This window comes from Elephantulus edwardii, unplaced genomic scaffold (genome assembly GCF_000299155.1).
Source record: "Elephantulus edwardii isolate Elephantulus edwardi_28Jun2011 unplaced genomic scaffold, EleEdw1.0 scaffold00043, whole genome shotgun sequence".
In the NCBI taxonomy this organism is placed as follows: Eukaryota; Metazoa; Chordata; class Mammalia; order Macroscelidea; family Macroscelididae; genus Elephantulus; species Elephantulus edwardii.
In genome coordinates this window covers 6014489-6041228 of record NW_006399793.1, presented here as the reverse complement: position 1 = coordinate 6041228, position 26740 = coordinate 6014489, and the positions used below count along the sequence as shown (strand labels likewise).

The 26740-nt window shown below is 35.7% G+C and overlaps 1 protein-coding gene across 1 annotated transcript; it reads right to left on the bottom strand.

Annotated features, from left to right (window-relative positions):
• Positions 1–27: 27 nt before the first annotated feature.
• On the bottom strand, positions 28–26506 carry POLR3G (polymerase (RNA) III (DNA directed) polypeptide G (32kD)). Its single transcript, XM_006885357.1, has 8 exons — positions 26390–26506; positions 26035–26164; positions 20356–20412; positions 18999–19049; positions 18195–18197; positions 15887–15972; positions 7783–7929; positions 28–114 (listed from the first exon to the last, which is right to left on the bottom strand). Exons 1-8 carry the CDS (start codon positions 26504–26506, stop codon positions 28–30), a joined length of 678 nt encoding a protein of 225 aa, XP_006885419.1.
• Between the last annotated feature and the right edge of the window lie 234 nt (positions 26507–26740).

The following is a 26740-nucleotide window of genomic DNA, read 5'->3' as shown; positions in this document are numbered from 1 at the left end:
GAACAGTAAACTTTCCGAGAAATAAGGCTAATATGTTGCTTCATCCATGTTGTCGTCACTGTCTGCACCAAAATCATCTCCATCTTCAAAGTAAGAATTAATGTAGTCGTTTTCCTAAGGGAAATAAGATATTCCTTAGTAAATATTACAATGAAAACAGCAACATTACTAAATAATACAAGTCGGATTAGGTTCTCTCTTTAGTTTAAAGTTGTAAATACCAAATTTATGTGATAAGAAAATACATAAGGCTTAACATCTGCTAAAAAACATTCGCTTTTATCCACATATATTTGTACTTTTTCTTTCTTTAAGACCATCACCTCCTACATTATGTGGAGTGAGATATCTCAGTCACAAAAGGAGAAATACTGCATAGTGCCACTGTTTTAAAATGGGACTGACATTGGGGTCGGGGGGAACCTAAGAAAAGAAGGGATAAATAATGTATATTGCATTGAATCAGATGAGGGAGAGAACTGTTTAAAAGGAACATATGATTAGGTATTATTTTCATGGCAAGATTCCAGAAAAAGAAATGTATAGTAAAGTGGACTGTGGACTGACTTAGTGGGAGAGACTGTATAACAATGAAAGAATTTTTTTTCTTTTCAAAGAAAAAATCAAACTGGGGGGGGATGGATGGGAAGGAAAGAAAATGTGCAATGATGAATGAATGAGAAAAATAATTGAATGGGAAGAATATGCTGAAAAAAATTAAATAAATACCAATCCTAAACCCCCACAATAAATAAAAAAATAATTTTTTTTTAAAAAAAACAACACCCAACCACCACCTCCTTCAGTTCTTTTTGGCATCAAAAAGTGAAAAGGATATGATGGTGTTCTCAGTATATTTTCATAGAATGATGGAATTATCAAGCACTGACACTTAATTCACTAACTGCTCACACACCAGTTTACATTCACATTTATTGGACAGTGAGGGTTTTCATCAGCAACAAACTGGGCAATATTAGAGGGACTTTTTTACTTGTTATCAAAAGAAAAAGCCTCAAGAAAGCCACATGTGGAGGACAATGTTTTACATTCCAGCCCTCCAGTTTCCTAAAGATGAAATGATAAAACCCCTTGGGAGATTTCATTTCTCATGGTTGAGAAAGACTTATCCAAGGAATGACTGAGTCAGAAGCTCTCTGTTTTTCCATCTTTAAAAAATGAAAAATTCATTCTGGATACAGATCAAAATAAAATGAGGAGACTTATCAATGAATTGCTTTGTTTGGGCTAAATAAATTTTTTTTCAGATCTTCAGAAAAACACTAGTTTCATATATAGTGATATTAAAGAAATTATATTTCCCTCTGATTGATATAATAATGATAGTGTGATGTTATTATCTTTGAGATACATACTGAAATATCTGTTAAATGATGAACAGGATTTGGTTCAAAACTGGATCGAGGCACACAGATCATTACACTGACAGACAACTGCCAGAAGTTCAAGCTGAGTTTAAAAGAAGCTATGGCACCAGGGATATCATCAAATGGATGGATGGAAGTGGAGAATACCAGAAGAACGACAATTTGTGTTTTACTGATCATGCAAAAGCATTTGACTGTACAGATCATAACAAATTATGGCTGACATTGAGAAGAATGGAAATCCCAGAACACTTAATTGTGCTCATGTGAACCTACACCTAGACCAAGAAGCTGTTGCCTGAACACAGCAAGGGAACACTGCATGGCTTAAAATCAGGAAAAGTATGCATCAAAGTTATATCCTTTCTTCATACCTATTCAATCTGTATGCGGAACAAATCATTCAGGAAGCTGGATTCTATGAAGGATACTTCAGCAGGATAGGAGGAAGACTCATTAATAACCTGCGTTATGCAATTAGCACAACCTTGCTTGCTGCAAGTGAAGTAGACAAAAAACATTTGCTGCAACAGATGAAGGACTACAGCCTTCAATATGGATTGCAGCTAAAGAGCAAGCAAGAAGACAAAAATCTTCACGACCCATATTTATACATTAGCAAAGAGATGGAGGTGATTCAAGTGTCCATCAACAAATGAATGGATAAAAAAACTGGTAGAATCACAAAACGGAGTATTACACAGCACTGAAAAACAATGAATTCGTAAAACATTATGCAGCATGATACTGAATGAAAAAATCTCAGTAATAAAAGGACAAATACTGTATGACATTGGGAGTTAGGGGGGAAATATGAAAAAAGTGGACAGATAATGAACATTGGATTCGAACAAATGAAGACGGTAAGAATTGCCCAAAAGGAATGACTAGGCATTATATGTATGACAACAATCTGGAATAAGAAGAGGTGTACTGCAAAGTGGACTGGGGGAGAGGAAAAGGGGGAGGTAAGATGATGCAACAATGAATGAATAAAAATCAAATAAAAAATCCTCATAACTAGCAGCCCATCATGATAGATGGAGAAAAGACTGAAGTTGTCAACTATTTCTTCTTGCATAGATTCATAATCATCACCATGGAACCAGAAGTCAGGAGATCAGGAAATGTATTGCACTGGGAAAGTCTGCTGTTAGGGACCTCTCCAAGTTACTGAGGAGCAATAATGTCAGTTTGAAGATATGTGCCTGATTCTGAACATGGTCTTTTTAATTATTTGTCCTGCATCTGAGTGCTGGACAATGAATAAGGATGCCATGACAGAACTGGCGTCTTTAAGTTGCGGTGTTGGAGAAGAGCACTAAATATCCCAGAAACTGGCAAAAGAACAAACAAACATATATTGAAGAAAGTGCAACCAGAGTGCTCACTGGATGCATGGATTTTGAAGCTCTGTCTCACATACTTTTGATATGTTTCCAGGAGAGGATATTGCTTGGACAGGACATCATGTGTGGAAACAGTCAACAAAGGATAGGGATATCTTCAACAAGATGGACAGTGACTGCAGCAATGAGCTCAAGTGTGTCAGAGATGATGACGATGGCACAGGATAGGTTAGGGTACAGATCTGTTGTTCATAGGGTCACTGAGTCGTCCTCGACTCAATGGCACTTAACACCACCACCGAAGTAGCCTTACTCCACTACCAATACAAAATTGGACATTCATCTAATTATATATTCTGCAATCTAATGAAACACTTGCTTGTTTTTGTTTCTTGGTTTTGTTTTTTTTTAAATCACCTAGTGATTCTAGCTATTTTGTGAAGACTCCTACCAGGTGATCTGATTCTGAGTCAGATACAGATGCATATGCGTAAATAAATTCCTGGCTTTCACTTGAGCCTTTGCTTCTTCCTTTAAAGATAGAACATTCAACAAAACAAGCAGAAATAACCATGTGTATGCCCTCAATTACATTTGTAAGTGTTACACAGATAATTGCCACCATTTTATTCTTGAAAATAAAATTCTCATCCAATCTTCAATACAGTGGGTATATTTACATTAATGCTAGGTGATTAGCTGTGAAACAGAGCAAAGAATCTAACAATTTAGTTCCTTTAAGGAACTCTCCTCACGCGTCCTCAGAATATAGACCAATTTTCTATTAAATTAGAAAGATTTAAAAAGAAAAACAAAATGAAATCATATAAGCCCATTGGTGTTTCATCTTCTGCTGCCTCAAGAGACATTGAGAACAACTACACTATAGATGTTGGGAGACTATAGATGTTGGGCTTCATTTTCTGTGTGAAGGTGGTTGTTGTTGTTGTTATGTGCCATCGAGTCACTTGCAACTCATAACAACCCTATGTACAACAGTCCTAAACAGTTCTCTATCCTCCCATGCCAACCTCATTGTCTCTGACACACCTTCCCTCATTACCCCAGTCACTGAGACAATCCATCTCATGGAGGGCCTTCCTCTCTTGCACTGTCCCTCCACCCTCCCAACATGATGTCCCTCTCCAAAGACCTCTCCCTCCTTACAACATGCCCAAAATATGTCAGATGAAGCTTCACAATCCTTGCCTCCAAGGAGCAGCCTGGTTTCATCCTCTTTAGGATGAACTTGTTTGTTCTCCTAACAGTCCATGGTATATTCAATACTCTCCTCCAGCACCACAGCTCAAAGGCATCAATCCTCCTTCTGTACTCCCTAGTCATTGTCCAATTCTCTGATGCATAACAAGTGATTGCAAAAACTATGGCCTGGATCAGGTACTTTAGTCTCCACATTGGCATCACTGCTCTTCAGTACTGTAGAGAGGTCTCAGACAGCAGACTTTGCCAATGCAATTTGTCTTTTAATTTCCTAGCTTCTTTCCAAGAGTGTTGACTGTGGAGCCAAGCAAGCTGAAGCTATTAACAATCTCAACCTCTTCACCATCTACCATAATGCTGCCAATTGGCCCAGTGGTGACAATCTTTATGTGAAGGCATAGTCGTTTAAATTAAAAGTCAAGGGATCTGAGGGTCAGGGAAAGAGAAGGCCCTCAATGAGATGGACTGATACAGCGTTTGTGGCAATTGGTTTAAATGTTCCAGGAATGATAAGGATGGCATAGGATAGGATACAGAAATATTGCATGAAACAATTTATGTTCAAGAGGCAAAAAAAAGAGAAAGTTTAAGATGCTCTAAAAGAATTGGAAAAAAAAAAAGGCCCCAGGAATGGATACAGTATCAACTGACATATTTCAACAAACAGATGCAGTCCTGGAAGTGCTCACCAGGCCGTGCCAAGAAATCTGGAGAACCACCATTTGGCCAACTGACTGGATGAAAACTATGTTTATTCCCATTCTGACAAAAAGGTGATCTAACGGAGTGTGGAAACTATTGAATGCTATACTAAGATCACACGCAAGCAAAATGCTGCTGCTGATTATCCAAAAGTGACTGGAACAGTATACAGGCAGAACACTACCAGAATTAAACCTGAGTTTAATAGAGGCCATGGAACTAGGGACATCATTGCCAAAAGCAGAGAATATCAGAAGAATGTCTATCTGGGTTTCATTGACTATGCAAAGGTATCTGACTCTGTGTATCACAACACATTGTAGCTAACCTTGAGAAGAGATTGGAAATCCCAGAAGACCTAATTGTGCTTATGCAAAACCTATATTTGGATCAGGAGGCAATCATCAAAACAGAGCAAAGAAACACTGCAAGGTTCACAATTAGAAAAGTAGTGCATCAGGGATGTGTCCTGTCTCCATAGCTTTTCAATCTGTATGCATAATAGATCATTCGAGAGGCTGAACTTTATGAGAAACGTAGCATAAGGAGTGGAGGAAGACTTTTCAACAACCTGCAGTATGCAGATGATATAACCTTGATTGCTAAAACTGAGGAGAGTCTGAAGCATTTGCTGCTAAGGATCAAGGACTATAGTTTGCAATATGTATTGAAGCTCAACATGAAGAAAGTGAAGATTCTCACCATTGTGCCAATTGGCAGCATCGTGATAGATGGAGAAGAGATTGTGATTGTTAACAATTTCAGCTTGCTTGGTTCCACAATCAACACTTTTATCACCAGTAGTCGGGAAATCAAAAGACGAATTGCAATAGAGAAATGTGCTGTCAGGGACCTCTCCAGTGTGCTGAAGAGTAAGGATGTTAAGTCTAGAGACTAAGGTGTACTTGATCCAAGCCATGATCTTCACAATTTTTTTCTATGCATCAGAGAGCTGGATAATGACCAAGGATGACAGAAGAAGAATTGATGCCTTTGAGTGTGAGAGAAGAGTACTGAACGTACCATGGACTTCCAAGAGAACTAATAGGTGTGTCTTGGAGAGGGTGAAACCAACCTGCTTCTTGGAGGCAAGGATTTTGAAACTCAATCTCACATACTTTGGGCATTTACCTAGGAGGGGCCAGTCTTTGGAGAAGGTTATCATGCTTGGAAGGGCTGAAGGACAGCAAACGAGAAGAAGACCCCAGGTGAGATAGAATGACACAGTAACTGGGGTAATGAGGGCAGGTGTGTCAGACTGGCACAGGACAGGGCAGGGTTTAGAGCTTTTGTGCACAGGGTGACCACGGGTCATAGTCAACTTGACAGCACATCAAAATAGCAGTATAGGACAGGTTGAGATCTCTTGTTCATAAGGTTGCCATGAGTCATACTCGACAACAGCTAACAATTAGAAGAATGATGGCAATCTGAAATAACTGCTGCAGAGAACTAACTTGGCAAGTTGTTGTGTACAGTCAAGTCAGAACCAATCTATAACTGACCCTTCAGCAAATTTTCAGAGGCTGTAAATCACATGGGAGAAGAATGCCCATTTTTCTGCTGCAGAGCAGCTGGTGGATGTAAACCTCGTACTTTTGTGTTGGCAGCACAATATATTTGGCAAATAGGCAAGTGTGACAGGGAAAAGGCTGACTTAGTGAAACTGAGCAAAGGTAGCTTTGCTACGGTGTGTTGGAGAACAAAGAACAAGGGGAACTGCAAGAAAGAGATTGAAAGGAGCCAAGTTTAGGGTCCCTGGAGAAAAAAAAATTAAGAAGGGAATCAATAAAGATGAAACAGAGGAGTACAAGGCCTGGAGTGTCACTCATGTCAAAGTGAAACAAGAATAAAAAAGCAAATGATCTAGAAGGAAAGTTGAGGTCAAATGTGATGTTTAGTTTAAAAATGTTTAGCCTTAAAAGTAACCTGCAAGAATGAACAAAGAATATTACGAAAGTTCCTTTATAAATAAAGTATATTAGGGAAGATAGGTAATAATATATGAACAAATAATTAGAAGCCTCTATTAATTAGCTTAGTGTTAGATCAGGATTAAACAACAAGTAAATACTGCTTAGTAATACATCCAAGTAGATTAGAAATATAGTAACCAATAAAAGAATGTAAAACAAACAATGAAGTTATTAATAAATGAGGTCAGAAGTTAGCTAGCAAACTGGAAACAGGTAAGACTGTATCCATAACTCTTCCTATATGTAAATATAAACTTTAAAAGAATAAAAAAATGAATAGATAATAACTAAACTATATAATAAAGTATTTCAGATGAAGAAAAGATTCAGAGTGTCTTAAACTGAAATGAAGCCAGATATTTTAATGGAGAAGAAACACTAGGCCAATGGTTTTTGTGTGAATGTATTTACCCATTTCCAAAAAGCTGATAATCAACAAAGTGGTCCTGCTCAAAATGTCTTAAATGATTTACTTATTTTTTAAGTGCATCATATTCTAGTAGCTAGAAATCTCAACTCATGAGCACCAAGTCCTGATTCAGTCATATACCTAAGGTTGGATTATAAATGTTCCCTGAAGGTGCCTGGAGTCAGTGCCGTAAATGATTGCTAACTCCAAGAATGGAGGTTTAAATCCACTCAAAGGTGTCTTGACATACAAGCGTGGCAATATACTTATGTAAATTATCATTGAAAATTATGGAACACAGTAGTACTACGAGCCACCGTAAGGCAACCAGAACTGGTACTGGTGTCCCACGTCCTCAGAAACCACGTGATTTTGAAACACACTGGCAAAGCAGGAATTCTCACTCAGATCTCTATCTGAAAGAGATAGTTTTCTATCAATTTTTGTGTGGTTTTTTTTTTTAAGGAGAAAGAGGATCAGGCAAGTCTCCCTTCTGGCCTAAAGAGACATTATGAGTCAGATCTGACTCAGAGCCACTTAATAATATTCAATCTGATGTCATTATAAATTCAATGCAATACTAATCCTCTTGATATCACAGATTTAATGTCAGGAGAATAGCAATCTATTGGTTCCTATTACCTTAGTGTTTGCTTGCTGATTTTAACTACAGATTACCTTTCCTTATTATTGATTTAAGCTTGCCGTTTTAGGACTCTCTGTAAATGGATAATTACCTCTTCTTGCTCCTCTTCATCATACTCCTCCTGTTCTGCAGCATCATCATCTTCATCATCATCTCCTTCTTTATTTCTCTCTTTGCTTCTTTCTTTCTCTTCAGTTTCTTCATCTGAATTTTCACCATCTCCTCTTTTTTCTAATTCCTAGTGTGAGTGAGTTTCATTAGCTTATACAGAAAGTAGACCCCTGACCCAACCTCAAGAAAATCCAGTACCCTATGGTAATATTCTAATTGTATTTTACACAGCCTCGTAAACTAAGCTTGCAAAGCTAAAGAAAAGTGGAGGAATTCACCTCCTAAAACTACATTAGTATCTTCTTGGATTTTGTTACATTATTACTAAATCACAGGTCACTATGCAGGTAACCATCTTTACTATATGATTTCTTTTTACAATTTCTATGGTATATCCTGCTAATATAGTTGAGGTCAGGTTAGGGAGAATTTACAGAATGTCACTGTTATTTCTAAAATACAATAGGGGAAAAAAGAAAACTGTTAGTAATATAATAAAAACATAATATCATATCATATATAATAGATATAATAAATATAATAATTAAAATGCCAGATTTATTTCAAAGTGAGATGATTTAAAACAAAATCAAGCTATTTTGAGTTAACTTGCCTATTTGCAGATTCTCTATGTCCCTGCCCCTTTTTTTTTCTTGATTCTATTACATTCCCAAGAATTTCTACTACTTTGTAAATTTAGGCAGATAAGAAGGTGGAGGTTAAAATTCAAATCAAAGTCAATGCTAGCACTCACTGACAACAAAAAGAAGAGATTCAGATCTAGATTAAAATTTTCAATTATCTAAAAGTTCCTTATGTATTCTGTTAAAATATCTCTATGCAGCCTTTTTTTTTACTATGCTACCTTTCTATAGTGTACAAATTTCACTTTAAAACTGCATCTTTATGTTTCTATTATGATTATAAATATTTTCATAATCTAATGTTATTGTTGACTGCCTTCAAGTCAAGCACGACTCATAGCAACCCTATGAACAAAATGCCTGAAGCCCCTCTACAACTATCGACATTTATCAAAGTTCATAGTTTCCAGAGGCAAGTTCTTTAGGAAGTGAATGCCACTCCTGCTTCCAATAATCAATTACAATCATTGTGTCTATCATCATTAAATTATACTGTTTAATTTTCACAAATTATTGTATTTCATAAGTTTCCTAAGAAGTGGTGGTGGTTGTTATGCATCAATTCATAGACACCTTACATTATAGGGTTAAAGGTATCAATTCATAGCTTACCCTTACAGTTTTCAGAGACAGTAAATTGAATGGGAAGAGACTGTACATCTTCCTCAAACAGAGTAGTTGGCGAATTCAAACTAAGTACATCTGAGTTGGCAGTGCAATTCCTTAGCACTAAGTCATCAGAGTTCCCTTCTAAGAGGCTAATACCACCAATATTTTTACATATAAAGAGTTATAATAGTTACTATTTTAAAAGAGAAATCAGAACACCAGTTTACAAATCTACAAATAACGTCTACATTTGCATTAAGAAATAAATACTACCTTTGCTTTGTAGAGAAATATACAGGGAAAACACTTTTTTTATTTAGAGTGACTAAAATTTGGACAATCATTGCTTCTTAAATGTATATATTTTATATATTTTTTGAAATACATTCAAACTTCTATTTATAGGAATTAAAAGCCATGGAAAGACAACAATAAATGGACTCTCAATGCTAATTAAAATTCCAACTCTAACATTCTATTACCTGAAAAAATAAGACTGAAATGTTTTATCTTGATAATTACCCACATATCTAGATTAATACAATATAATGTGTACTTTTTCTGAAAATTCCTTTGGAAAACATTAAATAAACAATAGTGTTTTAAAGTATACATAATAATTAATAAGGTGCCTAGGTGGCACAAATGGTTTGCAACCAGATGCTAACCTAAAGATTTGCAGTTCAAATCCACTCAGAGGCAGAAGAAATTCCTCGTAATCTGTTTCCAATAAAGACAACTGAGTAAAATATCTTAGTCACAAAAGGACAAATACTGCATGGTGCCACTTGTAAAACAGGACTGACTTTGGGGTTGGGGGAGACTGAGAAAGATGGGATAAAAAATGTATACTGCATTGAAACAGATGAGGAAGAAAACTGTTTAAAAGAGATATGTGATTAGGTATTTTTGTCATGACAGGAGTCCAGAACAAAAGCTGCACTGTGGAGAGGACCTGGGGGGAGGAATTGTAAAACAATGAAAGAATTTTTCCTTTACTTTTCAAAGAGAAGAGTGGGGGGGGGGAGAAGCAGGGAGAAAAGGGAAACAATGAATAAATGGAAATCCAAAGTCTCTGTAAATTTTTATTAAAATTAATAAGAATGAAAAAATTTTTTAGAAAAGGGAAAAAAAAGACTACATTCAAAGAAATCTATAAAGCTGAGTTCTACTTTTTAAGATATGGAGTCACCCTAAGTCTGAATTGGCTCGACAAAAAAAGGTTTCTTTTTAAATAGTAAACACATGAATACATATTTAGGATGCTTTGGTGTCTTAAGAGGTAAGAAGTTGCACTAGTAAAGGCTTATCATTCAAATCCACCAGTTGCTCCACTGGAGGAAGAGTGGCAATCTCCTCCTGTACAATTTACTGTCTCTGAAAACCCACTCAAGTGTCAGGTCTGAGTCAGTTCCATTTTAACAGGACATAACAACATTACATACATATTTAACATGCTACACCAATATTAGGGAACTCTGGTGGCCGAGTGGGTAAAGAGTCATGCTGCCAACCCAAAGGCTGATGGTTCAAATTCACCAGGTACTTCAGTAAAAGATGGTGGATATTCTCCCGTGTAATTTACAGTCTCTGAAAACCTGATGGGAAGGTCAGCTTTAAGTTGGTTCCAATTTCATGGCAAGCATCACAATCACATATGGTATTTTTTGTTTGTTTGTTTGTTTGTTTTGGCAGTTTTTTTTTCACATATGGTATTTTTTGTTTGTTTGTTTTTGTTTTTTTTGGCAGTTCTTTTTTTTTCCACATATGGTATTTTTTATTATTAATCTAATTAGATAATAGCTTAAAAACAGATTCTTCAAGCCTATAACATATAAATTTGTGGTGTTAAAAGGGAATAGTAATACTATATTTATTTAACTCTGCATGGTTTACACAATTTTAGAAAACTCATGCTAATTTTTTTTTATAAAAAATAAATGTGCCTATCACATAGAAATATTCTAAAAGAATTCATTCAATAGAGCAGGCAACTTGACAGCACATAACAACAGAAAAATAACAATATTACAGCCACTCTAAAGAGCTTTAAATAAATGACTCCCATTTTTATTCCTACTAAACAAACCTAAGTCAAACTTCTCAAACACCTAAATATGCTAATAAAGAGCAAATTTAGGAACTGTTAAAAAACAAAACAAAACAAAACACAAAAAAAACCCCCAACAAAATCAAGCTCTGGGCCACCTGTACTACTTTATAACTTCATTCTTTTTGCACTTGTTTACTTCTTGTACTTAGTAGTTTCCATTTTTACTTCTGTCTAGCCTTACTAATTTACACATATTTTTTAAGAATAAATAAATAACTTCAAATCTATTCATTTATGCATTGGGCTAACTATCTACTAATTCTAATATTATATAGTCACCAGGAATACTGGAGGGAGCTCTGGTGGCATAGTGTTAAGAAGCTGTGTTAAAATCCCAACAGCATGTGGTTTGAAACCACCAGCTGCTCTGTAGGAGAAGGATGGGAAATTTTCTCCCATGCAATTTACTGCCTCTGAAAACCTGCTGAAGGACCAGTTATGGGCTGGTTCCAACTCGACGGCCTACAACAACAGGACTGGCGTAGTCTGTACTGAGTGACATGGCGAAGCAAAAGCCTGAGCATCGCTGGTGGTTCAATTCGGCTCCCAAGTGGCTCCTTGGGAGAGAGATGGGTAGTCTCCTCCCATTATGATTTACAGGCTTGGAAACCTGGTGGAGATTCTCTATGAGATGCAATCAACCTGATAGCAATGAGTCTGATTTTTAGTGGTTTTTGTCCTTTTTATTATCGGTTTGTTTACAAATTTCATATACATTGTTCCACACTATTCAGTCACACTTTGTTTCATACAATCATTCTCATGCATTATGTTTTATGAAATTAATCACCACTACACTTTGCCCATCACTACCCTGTCTTTTCACTTCCCCCCCTCCAAACCGTACAACCCTGTGGTTAGGGTTTTTTTCCCAATGATTTTGAGGTGTGTGTGTGTGTGTGTTTTAAATTTATTTCATTTGTGTGTGTGTGTACCATCAAATCAGATCTGACTGGTACAGGAGGAGATTGTTCCTCCTTCTCCAGCAAAGCATCTGGTGGATTTGAACTACGCATATCTGGGATTGCAGTGCAGCTTCTTGCCACTAGGCCACCAGAGCTCGCCTGATTTTGAGTTTTATAGAGCTTCATATAAAACATGAGAGGAACCCTGATGATCCATTGGCTAAAGAATTCAGCAGCCTAACCAAAAGGTCAGCAGTTTGAACCTAGCAGTATTCCATGGAATACAGACAAGGCAGTCTGAAGATTTACAGTCTTAGAAACCCTAGGAGTAATTCTACTCAGTCCTATAGGGTCACTGAGCAAGAAGCAATGGCAACAGGTTTTGGTTTTGGATTTTATTGTTGTTGCTTCTTTCTGCACTGAAGAAACAAGATGGAAGCTCTGGTGGCCTAGTGGCTAAGAAGCTGCACTGCAATCCCAAAGACATGGTTCAAATCTACCAGCTGCTCTATGGGAGAAGGATGGGTAATCTCCTCCTGTGCTAGTAACTGCCTCTGAAAACTCATTGGAGGGTCAGCTATGGGTTCGTTCCGACTCAATGTGAAACAGCAACAACAACAATAACATGTCAGATTAGGGAGTTCTCTTGACTTAGTGGTAAGGGATTGCACTGTCAACACAAAGATATGCGGTTCAAATCCACCAGCTGTGCTGTGGTAGGAAGATGGGTAATCTCTCATGAAATGGACAGACTCAGAAAACCTGATGGACTGTCAGCTTTGATGACAACATTATCAACAACATTGTCAGATTATTACACATTAAATTAATTCTAAAATTTAACTCTGCCATTCTATCTCCACTCTAAGATATTTTATTAAAAACAAACCCCCAAAAAATCTTGAAACTGCTTTTGTTGAAGAAATGAGTAGCACAGAAGTCACTGGGAAGCTAAATTTGCTCTATTAAAAATGCTAACTCACTGGGGAAACTTAAATTTCCAGTTTTAATAATGTTTGTACTAAAGTCAACAATAACTTATTGTCACTGAGTTGGAACCTTCTCACAGGGGACATTCCAGCAGATTATCTGAGACTGTAAATCATGTAAGCGTTTGTCCATTTCTTTCCTGCAGAGTAGCTGCTAGGTTCAAACTGCCTGCTAGTGGGTTGGTAACTCAAGTCCTTATCCAACAGGCTTCAGACGCCCCTGTGTGTACTGAAAGAGGATTTTAAATGTGGGAAGTAAGTAGACACAATTTGTTCTGAAGAGAAGCTACAACATTAAGTAGCCAAGATCAATATACCTTTCAGTACATGGCAGCTATTCTTGTCAGAAAGAACCAGAGTTCAATCAATACAAGCTGGCCAGACTTGCAGCTCCATCTATCACAGCATTAAAATTAAACTGGGTCATTATCACTGTTCCTTCATCAATGATCCTGCCTGTATTTTCCTGGATATTATCTCTGGCTCAACTGCTGTTCAAAAAGAAACTACTTCTCATTAAGGTTGCATAGTGGAGTGTACTTGGGCCGGGATGGGGGTGGGGGGGTAGGAGGGGTGCAGGGGGATTGTATACTAATGAAAGAATTTTTTCTCTTATTTTTCAAAGAGAGGAGTAAACTGATGAGGAGGGCTGCGTAGGGAGAAAAGTGCAACAGTGAATGAATGGAAATCCAAAATCTCTGTAAATGTTCATTAAAGTTAATAAAATTAAAAAAACAAAACAAAACAAAATTACTTCTCACCAACAAAAAGCTGTGCCATTTTTGCCCAGAAATTAATATCTCCCCAACTTTGACTTCTCTCCTTAACTACAGAATAATAATAATCTCTCTTTACTATTTAGCAGTATAAAAGACATAATGTATGCAAAGAGTTCATCTCAGAGCCTGGTAACATCATCATCATGAATGAAAGATAATATATACGCATTGATAGTGAAAGTAAGTTTGTTTAAATTCCATGAAAATAATTTGACAATATTTATCCATATTACAATGCATAAAACAATAAATGCAACAAATCCACTTCTAAACATTCATCCTGTTGTTGTTGTTAAGGGCCACTGAGTCAAGTAAGACTCATAGTGACACAATGAACAAAAGATCTCAACCCTATTCTGTAACTATTGTCAGTTCTCTAATGCTCACAGAGTTACCAAAGACCTTTGTTTAAGAAGTAGATGCCAATTCTGATTCCAAATCTGTCTTAATCTGGGGGCTTTACTAACCCTATTCACTATGGGTAACTATTATGGCATTTGACACACCAATGGCAGTGTTCAGTATCACAGCAACCACAAGTTACTTCAGTCCAGCAAACTGACAGACAAATGCTATACTACTTAGAAGACTGTTTTTCCAACTTTTAAATACAAAGGTCCACCAACCAGGTCCTGATTGACTTAAACAGGCGACTTCCAGCCCACAGCTGATAGTTAACTAAATCCAGGTGACCATTCACTTTACCCACAGTTGTGAACAAAATAAAAAAACAGTCAGTTTACACTTGACTTTCAAGTAAATCAAGAAAATCTACCCTCCAGAATCCAACTGCTTCACACCTGAGCCTCCAAACTGCAGACTTAACCAGGGCCCAACCAACTTTTAAATACCAAGGACCACCCACCAGGTCCTGATTGACTTAAACAAGAGGTTTCCAGCCTAGAGTTGATTGTTAACTAAATCCAGGCAACCACACAATAGTGAATGAAATCACACATTTAACATGTAATCATTGCAGTATTGTTCACAATACTGAAATTTTAGATGAAACTTAGTCTATCAATAAGGCAAAGATTAAATAATTTATGGTTCATCTTATAGTGGAGCAAGGGAAAAAAAGAATGCGGCGACTCTGCATACATTGACAGCGAACCATCTCAAAATACAGAAGAGTGTAATATACTACATTTCGTCATTTTTAAAAGGGAGAAAACCATCTGTATTTGTTATGCTTAAACAGCTCTTAAAGGCTCTTTAAGAAACGGTAACACTGGCCACAGCAGAAGAACTAGACATTAGAGGTTAGGGATGGAAGGGTAAATCTTCAGTATTAATCTGCATTCTACATCTTTTCATTTTTGAATTATTTAAAAAAGAAGATATAAAATGAAGTTACATAAGGTACAGTTTTCTCCCATAAAACACAAAAAAGCACATATACACTCATAAACTTATTGCCATCAAGCTGGATCCAACTCATAACTGATTCTCTAGCAGGCCTTCAGAGGCAATAAACAGCTCCCAGGGAACAGCTGGTAGATTCAGTTTTACAAAGAAATACATTTCTAACACAACTCTCATGATTCTTTTCCTCTATGTAATTCAACTCAAGAGGGGAGAGGTATGGAAAAGTCAGTACATTATAATCCTCAAAGAATGCTGACAAGAGAGGAGTTTTGGTGCACTTGAGTAAGTACCTGGCTGCAAATCAAAATGTCAGTGGTTTGAACTCACTGGCTACTTTCAAGACAAAGATGTACTTTGTTTCCAGAAACATTTACATCCTTGGAAACATCAGGGGGAAAGATGTCTGGGTCCTATAGGGTCACTCTGAGTCAAAATCCATTCAACAGCTACAAGTGTGATTTATTGCTATGTTGAGAAAGGAGAGTCAAAAAAGGACAGGATGGTCTCCCATACTCTCCCAGCCAATCATTCTTAAACCTTCCCAGCTATCCTATGTCCTAGGCTCACTTCAAACCCACATTATTAAAAAGAGAGAGAAGACTGAAAGGTTAAAGCAAAAAGGCAAAAAGATTCATGCCAGTTTGTTTTCCCAGTTTATGTGTGGAATAAAACCTTACCTCAATTTTTTTCAACACATCAGTACTATTATTATTAGGGAGCGAAGTGACTTTGCTGGTATCTGTTATCCTTTTGGATTTTGGATCTGTTGGAGTAAAATAGCTTGTTAACAGACTTCTCTATTATAATGAATTGTAGTTCTTTGTCTTTCATATACTGTGCACCACAATGATAAGTCATGATCAGTCAGTAACCTAATTTGCCGACTGAGTTAAGGTTCTCAAATACTCAAATTCATTTCCATGCAGTCAGAACCAACTGATAGCTGAAGTTCCAGTGGGTGCCTGAAGCTCTAAATCGAACGAGAGATCATCCACCATTCTCCTGTAGAACTGCTGGTGGATTCAAATCACCAGACAGGAATCATCTTTGGGTTAGCAGCGTAACTCTGTATGCCACAAGAGCTGCCCATGTTCTCAAAGAAACAAAGCAAATCCATCATGCCACTTTACCAATGGTAAAGAATGATAGTCACTTACTTAAAAAAAAAAAACAAAAATATTCCAAAATTGTCACCAGATTTATTTTTACTAATATTGAAAATATGGACTGAGAGTTAATATTGCTAGGACCAAAACTGTTAAGAGGTTATGTTGGCAGAAGTACTGGCATACTAATGAAAAGCTCTTGCATATTTGTTGTAAACACCAGCTCCTGCTCACTGGTCTGTACACTTAATTTAAACAAAAACAATTTCACCCACTTTGCAAAGTGAAAAAGAAAAAGTGCAAGAGAAACATGCATTGACAAATGAGAAAAGAGCTGAGAAAGAAGTCACACTTGGCATAGTATGGATTACTCTCTAGACTGTAAATTAAAATTTTTTAAATTAACACACCCATCACATAAATATGGAAATTCAAAGCATTAGAAATGCAATTAAGTGCTTTAATGATTTGAGGTACATGAACATTTTTAGCAATATAAAAAATATTTCATTTTGAGTCTGTTCTGAAACAGCATGGAATAGAGAATTATTTCACATACAGATCCTGCCAGTCTCTTATGAAAGTATTATGATATGTTATAAAATTGTCCCATTATGATCAGAAACTATTACAGTTCTTTTCCAAAATCAAGCTAAATACCAGAAATTACTTGGTAACAGGAAAATATGGCTCATAAAGAGGTAATTTTGTTAAAGATTAACATTTAACCATAGAAGAAATTTTTAGAGTGTAGCGGATGACCCATAGATGACAGAACTGTAATTTACTGTGTTAAACAAAATTGCCCCTCAGGGAGTCACTGAGTCCCAAGCATATATATTAGTGTAGGTTTGCTCAAACAAAAGTAATTGTTAGTTTAATGATGGTTAACTTTCTCTGCCCTAAACCCTTGGGAGTAAAGACTATTTAATGTGAATTATGCTATATAAAATATAGTATCACAAGTGAACAAGATCTCAATGTATAGCAATATTGATGCCAAAAACTACTACCTAAGATGTATTTTACTTGCACCATGAAGTCTTTTTCCTTTAAAGATCTTTTATCAAATTATTTCATTTCATAACACTTAAGTCTATTAAGCCAGACAAATATTAGAAATTATTTCTAAAAAATCCATTTCCAACTCAAGTCCACTCAGCATTCTTTGCCAACTATCCTTGTGGTTTTACAGAATGGTGAAATGTCACAAATATAATTAGAGAAGGATAAAATTATCAAAACTGGTTGGAAGACTGTTTTAACTTTAACTCAGTGGCATTAGTATTTTTCCTCCTTTGGTCAAAGATAAAAAGATGGCAGACAAGCAAGTCAGAAAGAACCGGAATACTTAACATCATGGAGCTATTCCAACTAATCATGATTTATTTCTAAAACTGTCACTAAGAAAAAGAATTCTGTTTTTAAAGTCAATATTTATTATATTTGCTTACACTCACTGCCAGATACATTTGTACGTAATATAGTAATACTTATTGATTTCCATCACTCAGGACTTTTACTGAATTCTCCTTCCTGGTTGTGGAAACTTTGTTTCCATTCTGTTAAATTCAGTCAACTTTCCTTACTTTTGCTTTAATTTCTCCTTCTTCTTCTTCTTTTTTTTTGTAACTACTTCAAATCACACTCTCATAACTCACCTGAGATGGCCTAGGACTTTCATGGCCTCCTTTTGCAAGATCTCACTGAACAGCTTACATATACTCCCCTGATTCTCCCCCTTCTCTTTCTCTTCCTTTATTGATTCCATTTCCTCTACCTGTCTATTAAATCTTAGAATTCCTCCAAGTTCAGGTTTATGCTCTCATTTCTTCTTCAAGTCTCTAATGTTATCCTAAACAATCTCATACTTTGTTACTGGCTCAAGGATCATAATTATGCTGATGACTACTACTTCTATTTTGGACACCATTCCCTTGTATCCAACAATCTATTTTACAATTCTATGTTTATCTCTGAAAAATTCTAAATACTGTATTTGACTTGACCTTATCATTTTCTCTCACAAACCAGTCTTCATCCAATGTCTCTCTCCTCTCCTAATCACATCCTATTAAGTTTTATGCATTCTTCAACCTTGACTCCAATTTCATGTCCTAAAAGAATCCTTCCTAGCCTTCTCAGAGAAAACAGTATATTTTTGTTTAATGCTTTTACCTGTTTTTACTGTAAGCTTTATAAATGTAAAACCATTCCAACTCTACTCACAGTGCAGTATCTAATATTATGACGTAGATGATCACATCTATCAAATCAATCAAATTATTAATGAACAAAATAGAAGAATTCACTTGTATTTTTTTATATAATACAAAGTTCTAACAGTTTCCAAATTGTAAATCTTTGCAGTTAAAAACTTAAGTGTAGCCAGTATAATAATACAAAAGCATATTTATGCAAAGGAGTTTACTCAATTGAAGTTTTTCTGAGAACATCAAAATGCCACAATTAAAGATTTAACAACTAAACAAATAAGAAAAAAGAAAATTTTAAAAATCAACAACAACTAAAAAGAAAAGAAAAAACTTCAGCAAAATAATCAAAACGTCAAACATACTTTAAGGAAAAGCACTAGATGCTTACATCAAGTTGACAATGTCATACTAATGAAATCTAAACAATTACTCTTTCCTACCAGGATTACTTTACTTAGTTAATGTACCTTTTTTGCATTTTTTCCTTGGCATCATCTCTCTTGGTAGTCTCCTCCAATCTACACGGAACAAAAACAAACAAAACAACCAAACCATAAGAATTTTATTCTTCTCAAGATGATACTGGACATAGAGCTTTAAAGAATATGACAGTTACTCATGTAAAGAAAATGTCTAAGAATGTGATTTTTTAATCTGTAGCCATTCCATTAATTTATTCCTTTAATTTTTAAGCATAAAAGTCAGCAGTAAAAAGAACATGTTAAAAAGGGTAAATACTTCACATTAATAAAAACATTTCAGTGTATTCTATATGAAATATTTAGATTAAATGTCATTTTACCTGAACTAATAAAATTTGCTTTAAATATATTTATTTGTATTAAGTTTTCATAAGCAATCATAAGTAAAGGAAATCATTTAAGAGGTGATTATTTATGAAGTGAAAGAAGAGACAGAAAAGTGATACCAGGTGCACTGAAATTTACCAAATGTCAACACTGAAAGACAGACTAATATAACCCAAGAAAGTGAGGTTGCTCCGCTGGTGCCAATTATGCTCTCACATTATAGGACAGTTTCCATAAAACACCAAGAGCAAAGAAGTAAAAGGTTCCACTACTTGCCAAGCCATCCAAACAAATCACGTTGTTTCTATGGCAACTGTATGTATTTAAAATGAATGAGCTGGATGAGATCTCCTGTCTGTGTCCAAGGTAACATCTTTTATTTTTTTTTTAAGGTAAAACTTTTAAAAAAATCTTCTTAGGGATGAATCTGCTGAAAAGGTATGTTCACAACTATAATTAGTCTATGCAGCTTTATACAGTGGAAAACCCATAAAGTTGGTTTAAAACAGCCTTAAAACTAGAATTTTGGAAAAAGAAACCCAACCTAGAATTTTGGGATTTTTTTTTCTTCTCGAAAGCTATAAATTTGCTCAGGGGTAAAAAAGTATTATTACTACTACTAGTTAAAATTGTGACTATAGCATAAAAACAAAAGAAGGAAATAAAATGTGACTTTGGCAAGTCCTATTTTTATTTAAATAAACAATTTAACGTTTTTCACATAAACACTTCAGTGTTCTTTTTTCATTGTCATCGAGTTGAAATTGACCCAGAGCTGATCCTCTAGCAGATTTCTAGAGGCTGTAAACCACGCGAGAAGACCACTCATATTTCTTCTATTCCTTGTAGAAGTAGTATCAAACTTTTTCCTTCTAGTGTCCAAACACTGATCTCTCTAATTAACTAAGAATGAAACTATTTCCTATAAAATGTAGGGCAAAAGTAGAATACCTGACCTATAAAAAAACAAGAAGTGCAGAGATAATCGTTAAAAATGATTTTAACTTTATTTTACCTGGTACCCATTCTTCTTTGTATATTCTCATATGATTTTTACTATACCTTTCAATATCTAGAAAACAGAAAAGAAAAAATATTCATTAGAAAAACTGAGACTAAACCTGAACTTAGGCCATTCTTTTAAAGTAATTGAAAACATCAAATCACGTTTTTTAAATTTCTCATGGTTTCCTACACTTGTACATAAAGCATTCTTGAACTCAAACTGAAAAGTTCAATGACAATTACACGAATAAGGAAGTGGCAAGGGGTGGATAGGTATGAAGAGCCAAGACCAAGGTGAGACCCAACCTCTACTTGTGGTCCCTAGAGTCAAAGAGCCACTCATTTGTGAGAGCCAAATCTGGGAAGTTTTAATTGGAATCTTCTACTTGCTTCTTGTGACACTGAGCTTTTTCTCCTCATCTGTAGACCTTGTGTAACTTGGGTACATTTATTGTATTTTAGGGCTAATAATGCACAGGCTATATATTAGGCTTTTGCAAACTGTGGAGTTCCCTCCTCTAGTTAATTTCTAAAGGACAGTATCTAAGTGGGTAGAGGGGCTGTTTGTTTACTTCTAACGCTAATTACATACAGAATTACTCATTTGGGGTCCTCAATTAATTGCTTTTCACAGCCCACTGGGGAACAAAAGAGGGAAAAAGAGAAGGATTAGGCAAGGCTGGACTGGGTAATGGGATCCTTGTCAGGAATATAAATTATCAAGGTGTAAGTTTTCCAGGCCAGTTGCTGGAATATTATGCAGGGATCCTCTTAGCTCAAAAAGATCAACATCCCAGGTCTTAGTGAACTGGGACAGTCTGGTATTAGCCATTTTGAAGAAGACAAAATCGTATGAGTTTACCGAGGATGATAAACTGAAGAGGATGGTATCCTATCCATTGTCAAGAACATTTTCATCTTTTAGTACAGGGCTGTGAGATATAGGAATAGGATACTAGTCACACACATACAAGGAAGGCTGTTTAAATCAACTATTATTCAAGTATACATGTCAACCACTAAAGCAAAAGAAGACAGTGATGATTTCTATAGACTTCTGCAATGTGAAATGGACTGATTTACGCAATCAAGATGATTATTAGTAATAATAATTAATAATAATTGGTGACTTGAATGCAAAACTTGGAAACTAAGGAGGACTGGTAATCAGAAAATAGAGCCTTGGTGACAGAAATGAAGCTGGAGATCACACGACAGAATTTGGTACAATCAATGATTCATTCCTTGCAAATACTTTTTTAAAACACACAGATCGTGACTATATACATGGACCACACCTGAGGGACTGCACAGGAATCATACTGACTATATCTGTGGAAAGAAATGACAAATCAGCTCAATATCAATATTCAAAACAAGACCATAACTGTGCCACAATTACTCATATTCAGGTCCAAATTGAAACTGAAGAAAAAGAAAACAGGTCCACAAGAGCTAAATTACACCTCTGAGTGCATCCCGCCTATATTTAAAAACTGTATCAATAACACATTTTATGTACTGAACACCGGATGAAGACCAGATGAGTTGTGGAAGAGTATTCATGAAAAAAGCCAAAGGTCATTACAAAGACAGAAAGACCAACACAGATGTCAGAACAGCGTGTGAAACATGAACAGAGAGAAGCTAAATTAGTAAAAGGAAGAAATACTGAGATAATAGTTCTGAACAAATTATTTCAAAAGTCAGCTTGAGAAGACAAAGCATGCTATTATAATAAAATTTGCAAAGACCTGGATTTGAGAAAGCAAAAAAAGTAAATGTTTAGCATTTTTTCAAATTGAAGAATGGAAGAACAAATTCAAGCCACAAGCTCCAATTCTGAAGGGATTTATGCACCAGGTATTACATGATGCAGGACACTGAAATAGATGAGGGAGAAAACTATTTAAAAGGGATATGTGATTAGGTATTATTGTCATGACAGGAGTCCAGAACGAAGGCTGCATAGTGGAGTGGACCTGGAGGAGGGATTGTGAAACAATGGGGCAACTTTTACTTTTCAAAGAAAAGAATGTACTGGGGTGGGGGAAGGGGTGGGCAGAGAGAAAAGTGCAACAGTGAAAGAATGGAAATTCAAAGTCTCTGTAAATTTCCATTAAAATTAATTAAAAAAATGATGCAGGAGGTTTCAAAAGATGGAATGAATACACAAAATTGCTGTACCAATAGGAACTGGTTGAGACTGAACCATTTCAGGAAATAATATATGATCAAGAACTAATAGTAACAAAGGAAGAAATCTAAGCTGCATTTATAAGGCCTCAAGAGTTGATGGAATACCAGTGGAGGTATTTCAGGTAACATTTACCTCTGGATATACTTACTAGTCTATGCCAATAAATTTGGAAGTCAGCCACATGAACAATTGATTGGATGACAGCTACATTTGTTCCTATTTCTAAAAAAGATGATCCAACAAAGTGTAGATTTATAGAACAGTATCATTAATAACACAAGCAAAATAAAATTATGCTGAAGAGCATACAAAATAGGAATACAACCGTACACTAACAGGGGAATACCAAAAATTTAAGCCAAACTTAAGAGGCCATGAAATGAGGAATATCATTGCTGTTTTCCAATGGATCTTGGCTTAAAACAAAGGATACTAGAAAAAGGTTATTGTGTTTTACTGATTATACAAAGGCATTTTACTGTGTTTACCATAATAAATTATGGATAATATTGAGGAAAATGAGACTTCCAGAACATTTAATACTGTTCATGTGAAACCTGTACATAGACCAACAGGCAGGCATTTGAACAGAATAGGGGGATACTTGATGGTTTAAAATCAGAAAAAATGTACTTCAGGGTTGTGACTTTTCTCCATATCTGTTCCGTTTGTATTTGAGCTCCTTTAGAGGCAACGATGGTGAAACTTTGTCACAAATACTTTGGACAAGTTGTCAAGAATTCCCAGTCCTTACTCAAAAAAGGTATCAAGCTGGGAAAGGTAGAGACTCAGTGAAAGAGAGGAAAACCCTCAAAGAATAGATGAATTCACAGTGTGACTGCAACAATGAGTTGGAGCATGGCAGAGATGATAAGGATGGCACACAAAAGAGTAAGGTTTTCTTCAAGTCACAACAAGTTATAGTTGATTTGAGATGAAGAAACTCTTCTCACTCTCTTGGCCCTTTCAGAGAGACGCTCATGGCCCTGTGCCCTCATGTCCCGTTTTCTGCTCCTTATGCAGCCTTTGAGCTATGGTGTTTGGAAAGAGTACTGAGTATCCCATGGTCAGCAACAAGTAGCTAGGTCCTGGAGAAGTTACAGCCAGAGTACTCCTCGCAGGCAAGGATGACACAGTGTCGTTTCATATACTTAATGTATTGTTGTTGTTATGTGTCATTGAGTCAACTACAACTCACAGCGACCCTATGCACAATAGCTCTGAACCCTGCTCTATCTTGAGCCAATCTCACTGTCCCTGATATACTGTCTCTGGCAATCCCACTGTCTCTGACATACGAATATACTGCTAGAAGAGGGTATTCCTCAGAGAAGGACATCATGCTGGGAAACATCTGCAAAAGAAAGGAAGACCCTAAATGAGATGAAGTGACAGAGACTGCAGCAATGGGCTCAAGCATGTTAGAGATGATGTGCACGACACAGGACACGACAGTGTTCAGATATGTTGTTCACAGGGTCATTAAAAGTCATACTCAATCCAATGGCATATACCAACAGAAGTCACAAATACATACACATGTATATATGTATAGATACACATATGATAGAAATTCACACACATATATATGTACATATGTTTTAAAACCTTACTTTTAGTCTTGATTTTTAACTATACTGCATCAAGAAATAGAAAGATTCCAAAAGAAAAATTATTTTTACTAATTCAGGAAATTTTGTGTAAGTTTTATCCTGCAAAGAACAAAAGCAGAAAACTCTTGATTTTATAAAAAATAAAGAGCACTTGATCTAGGTACAAGGCAATGACTCAAAGACACTAATCAAAGAATTACACTTTTGTGGTGTACTATTGAGTCAGATCTGACTGGCACAGGAGGAGATTGCCCCTCCTTCTCTGGTGGAGCATCTGGTAGATTAGAAAGATGTACCTTTGGGATTGCAGCACAGCTTCTTGCCACTAGGCCATCAGAGCTCCCTTAAGAATTACACTTTTAATGTCCCTGTCTAGTAACCTCTCATAAATGATTTAATGATTTGATGCAAAAAAGGTGTTCATTAAGATCATACTTAAATATTTAAGTTCATTCCACAATCTATAGAGAAAACAAATTTGTTACATATCTATTACTTATACTTTTTACTGTTTACAAATTCAGTGTTAATCTCTTTAACCCTTAAAATGAGTGCTTTTACTTTTGAACTAAAATTGGTAAAAGTATGTTAACATAATCATGAAAGTAAAAAACTACATCTTATGAAACTACGCTGTATCTTCAGGTAGCTGTTTTTTTTTTAAAAAATAAATAAAATTGTCTAAAATGCTGTGATTTTTATTAGTGCATGTATTACTGAGGTAAAAAGTGCTTTTGAGTCTTAGCCAACTTTCTTTTAGGGACAAGAGGAGAATGTATTTTTAATAATATTGGAATAAAATACTACTATATGAACTTCTGTTTTAATGGTGTTCTGAGAATTCAATGATGATAGTGATCTCTCTAATTTCAACAATTAAGGGTAGAAACTGAAAATCAATATAGTTCTTGGGCTAAATGACTACTCAAGAATGTAATCCTTTTCTCCAAAACCACTTCCCGCTTCCAATCCCAGACTGTGGAGCTTCTCTGACTGTAATTTCTCCTCTTTGCCCTCAGCATCACTGATGAATACATATTTTATATTTTCTCACTTACAGAGTGGTAAACCAGAAAACGGTCAAGGCTTTTAACATGCTTATCTAAATAAATAATCAGAACCTTGCCTAAAAAATTCTGTACAAAGAACAAGAGTAGTTATCACAGCATTACACGTATGAGCAAAACGCTAGAAACCATTTTATATTGAATGGTTAGCTGCTTTTAAATTGATTCAATTTATGGCAATCCCATGTGAATTAATTATGATTAATAATCTTATTGCTATATTCTAGAATGCTATAGTTGTTTTCCAAGAATACTTAATGTTTTATAAAAGGAATTTTTAAAATTATATAAAAATACACATAATATGCAGATGAAAAAGTAGAAATACACACTAAATTTTAATTGCAGCTCTCTAGATGCCAGCACTACAGGTTATGTTTACCTTTTTAATATTTTTCTATTGTTCTACTATTGTTACTAAATACATGGGAGCTCTGGTGGCATAGTGGCAAGAAGTTGCATTGCTATCCCAAAGGCATGTGGTTCGAGGCAACCAGCTGCTCTGCCTTCTAGGTGATTACAGCCTCTGAAAACCCAATATTTTTACCTTTTAAATATTTTTCTACTGTTTTACCATTGTTCCTAAATATATAAAGTTTACGTTAATATGATGAAAAGTTCTTTTTAAAACAAAATATCAAAAAGGTTCATGTATTTCTTTCTGTTGAATCAACAGATGAGGTTTTTCTCACAGATGGTAGCTGATGATTTCTGATCACATAGAATCAATAAGCATTAAATAAAATCACACAGAATGTGCCAGAACATTTATACAATAAAGCTTATGTATCAAAGACTCAAACACAAACCTTGTTTTTCTTCAGGTGGTTCTAAAAAATAAGGCATCCTTTTCATTGTTTCTCTAAACTCCTGTTTCAAGGCCAGCATGTACTCTTCACCTTCTCCTGCTTTCAGTGGCACTGGTTTATAATCTATATCCTGTTTAAATTAAGAGGCAAAGGTTTTGTTTTGGTTGTAAGTAAATATTTTAACATTCTCTGTCTATACTCTATAAAATGTCAGTTCTAGTTTCTGCAGTGGTCTTGGGGACCTTCAACACACAGCCAATTTCCAACTTTCTTTGTATTTTAGAAGTAGGAAAAAAACCAGAATTTCTCTACACATAAAAACATACCAAGAAAATTGAGCAATCCATGTACTTACAGGAAATATTGGTGGTGGTTTCAATACTACATCAGGTAACTTTTCACCTCTGCTAAATCCAACTGCTTCAATATTAAAGGAATAGGCAGCACGTCCCCTTCCTTTATTCCCAGCCATCACTGTTTACACCAGGTAAACTGAGCAAAGTCTGAAAGACATTATTAATTAGCAAGGCTTATTAGATAGTACAAAAAACAAACAATATTTTAAAGCAGAATAAAACATTTTTATATGCAGAACAGATTACACAGGAGGCTGGGCTGTAAGAGAAGTGTGGCATCAGGACCGGAGGAAGACTCATCAACAATCTGTGTTATGCAGATGACACAACCCTACTTGCTGAAACTGAGG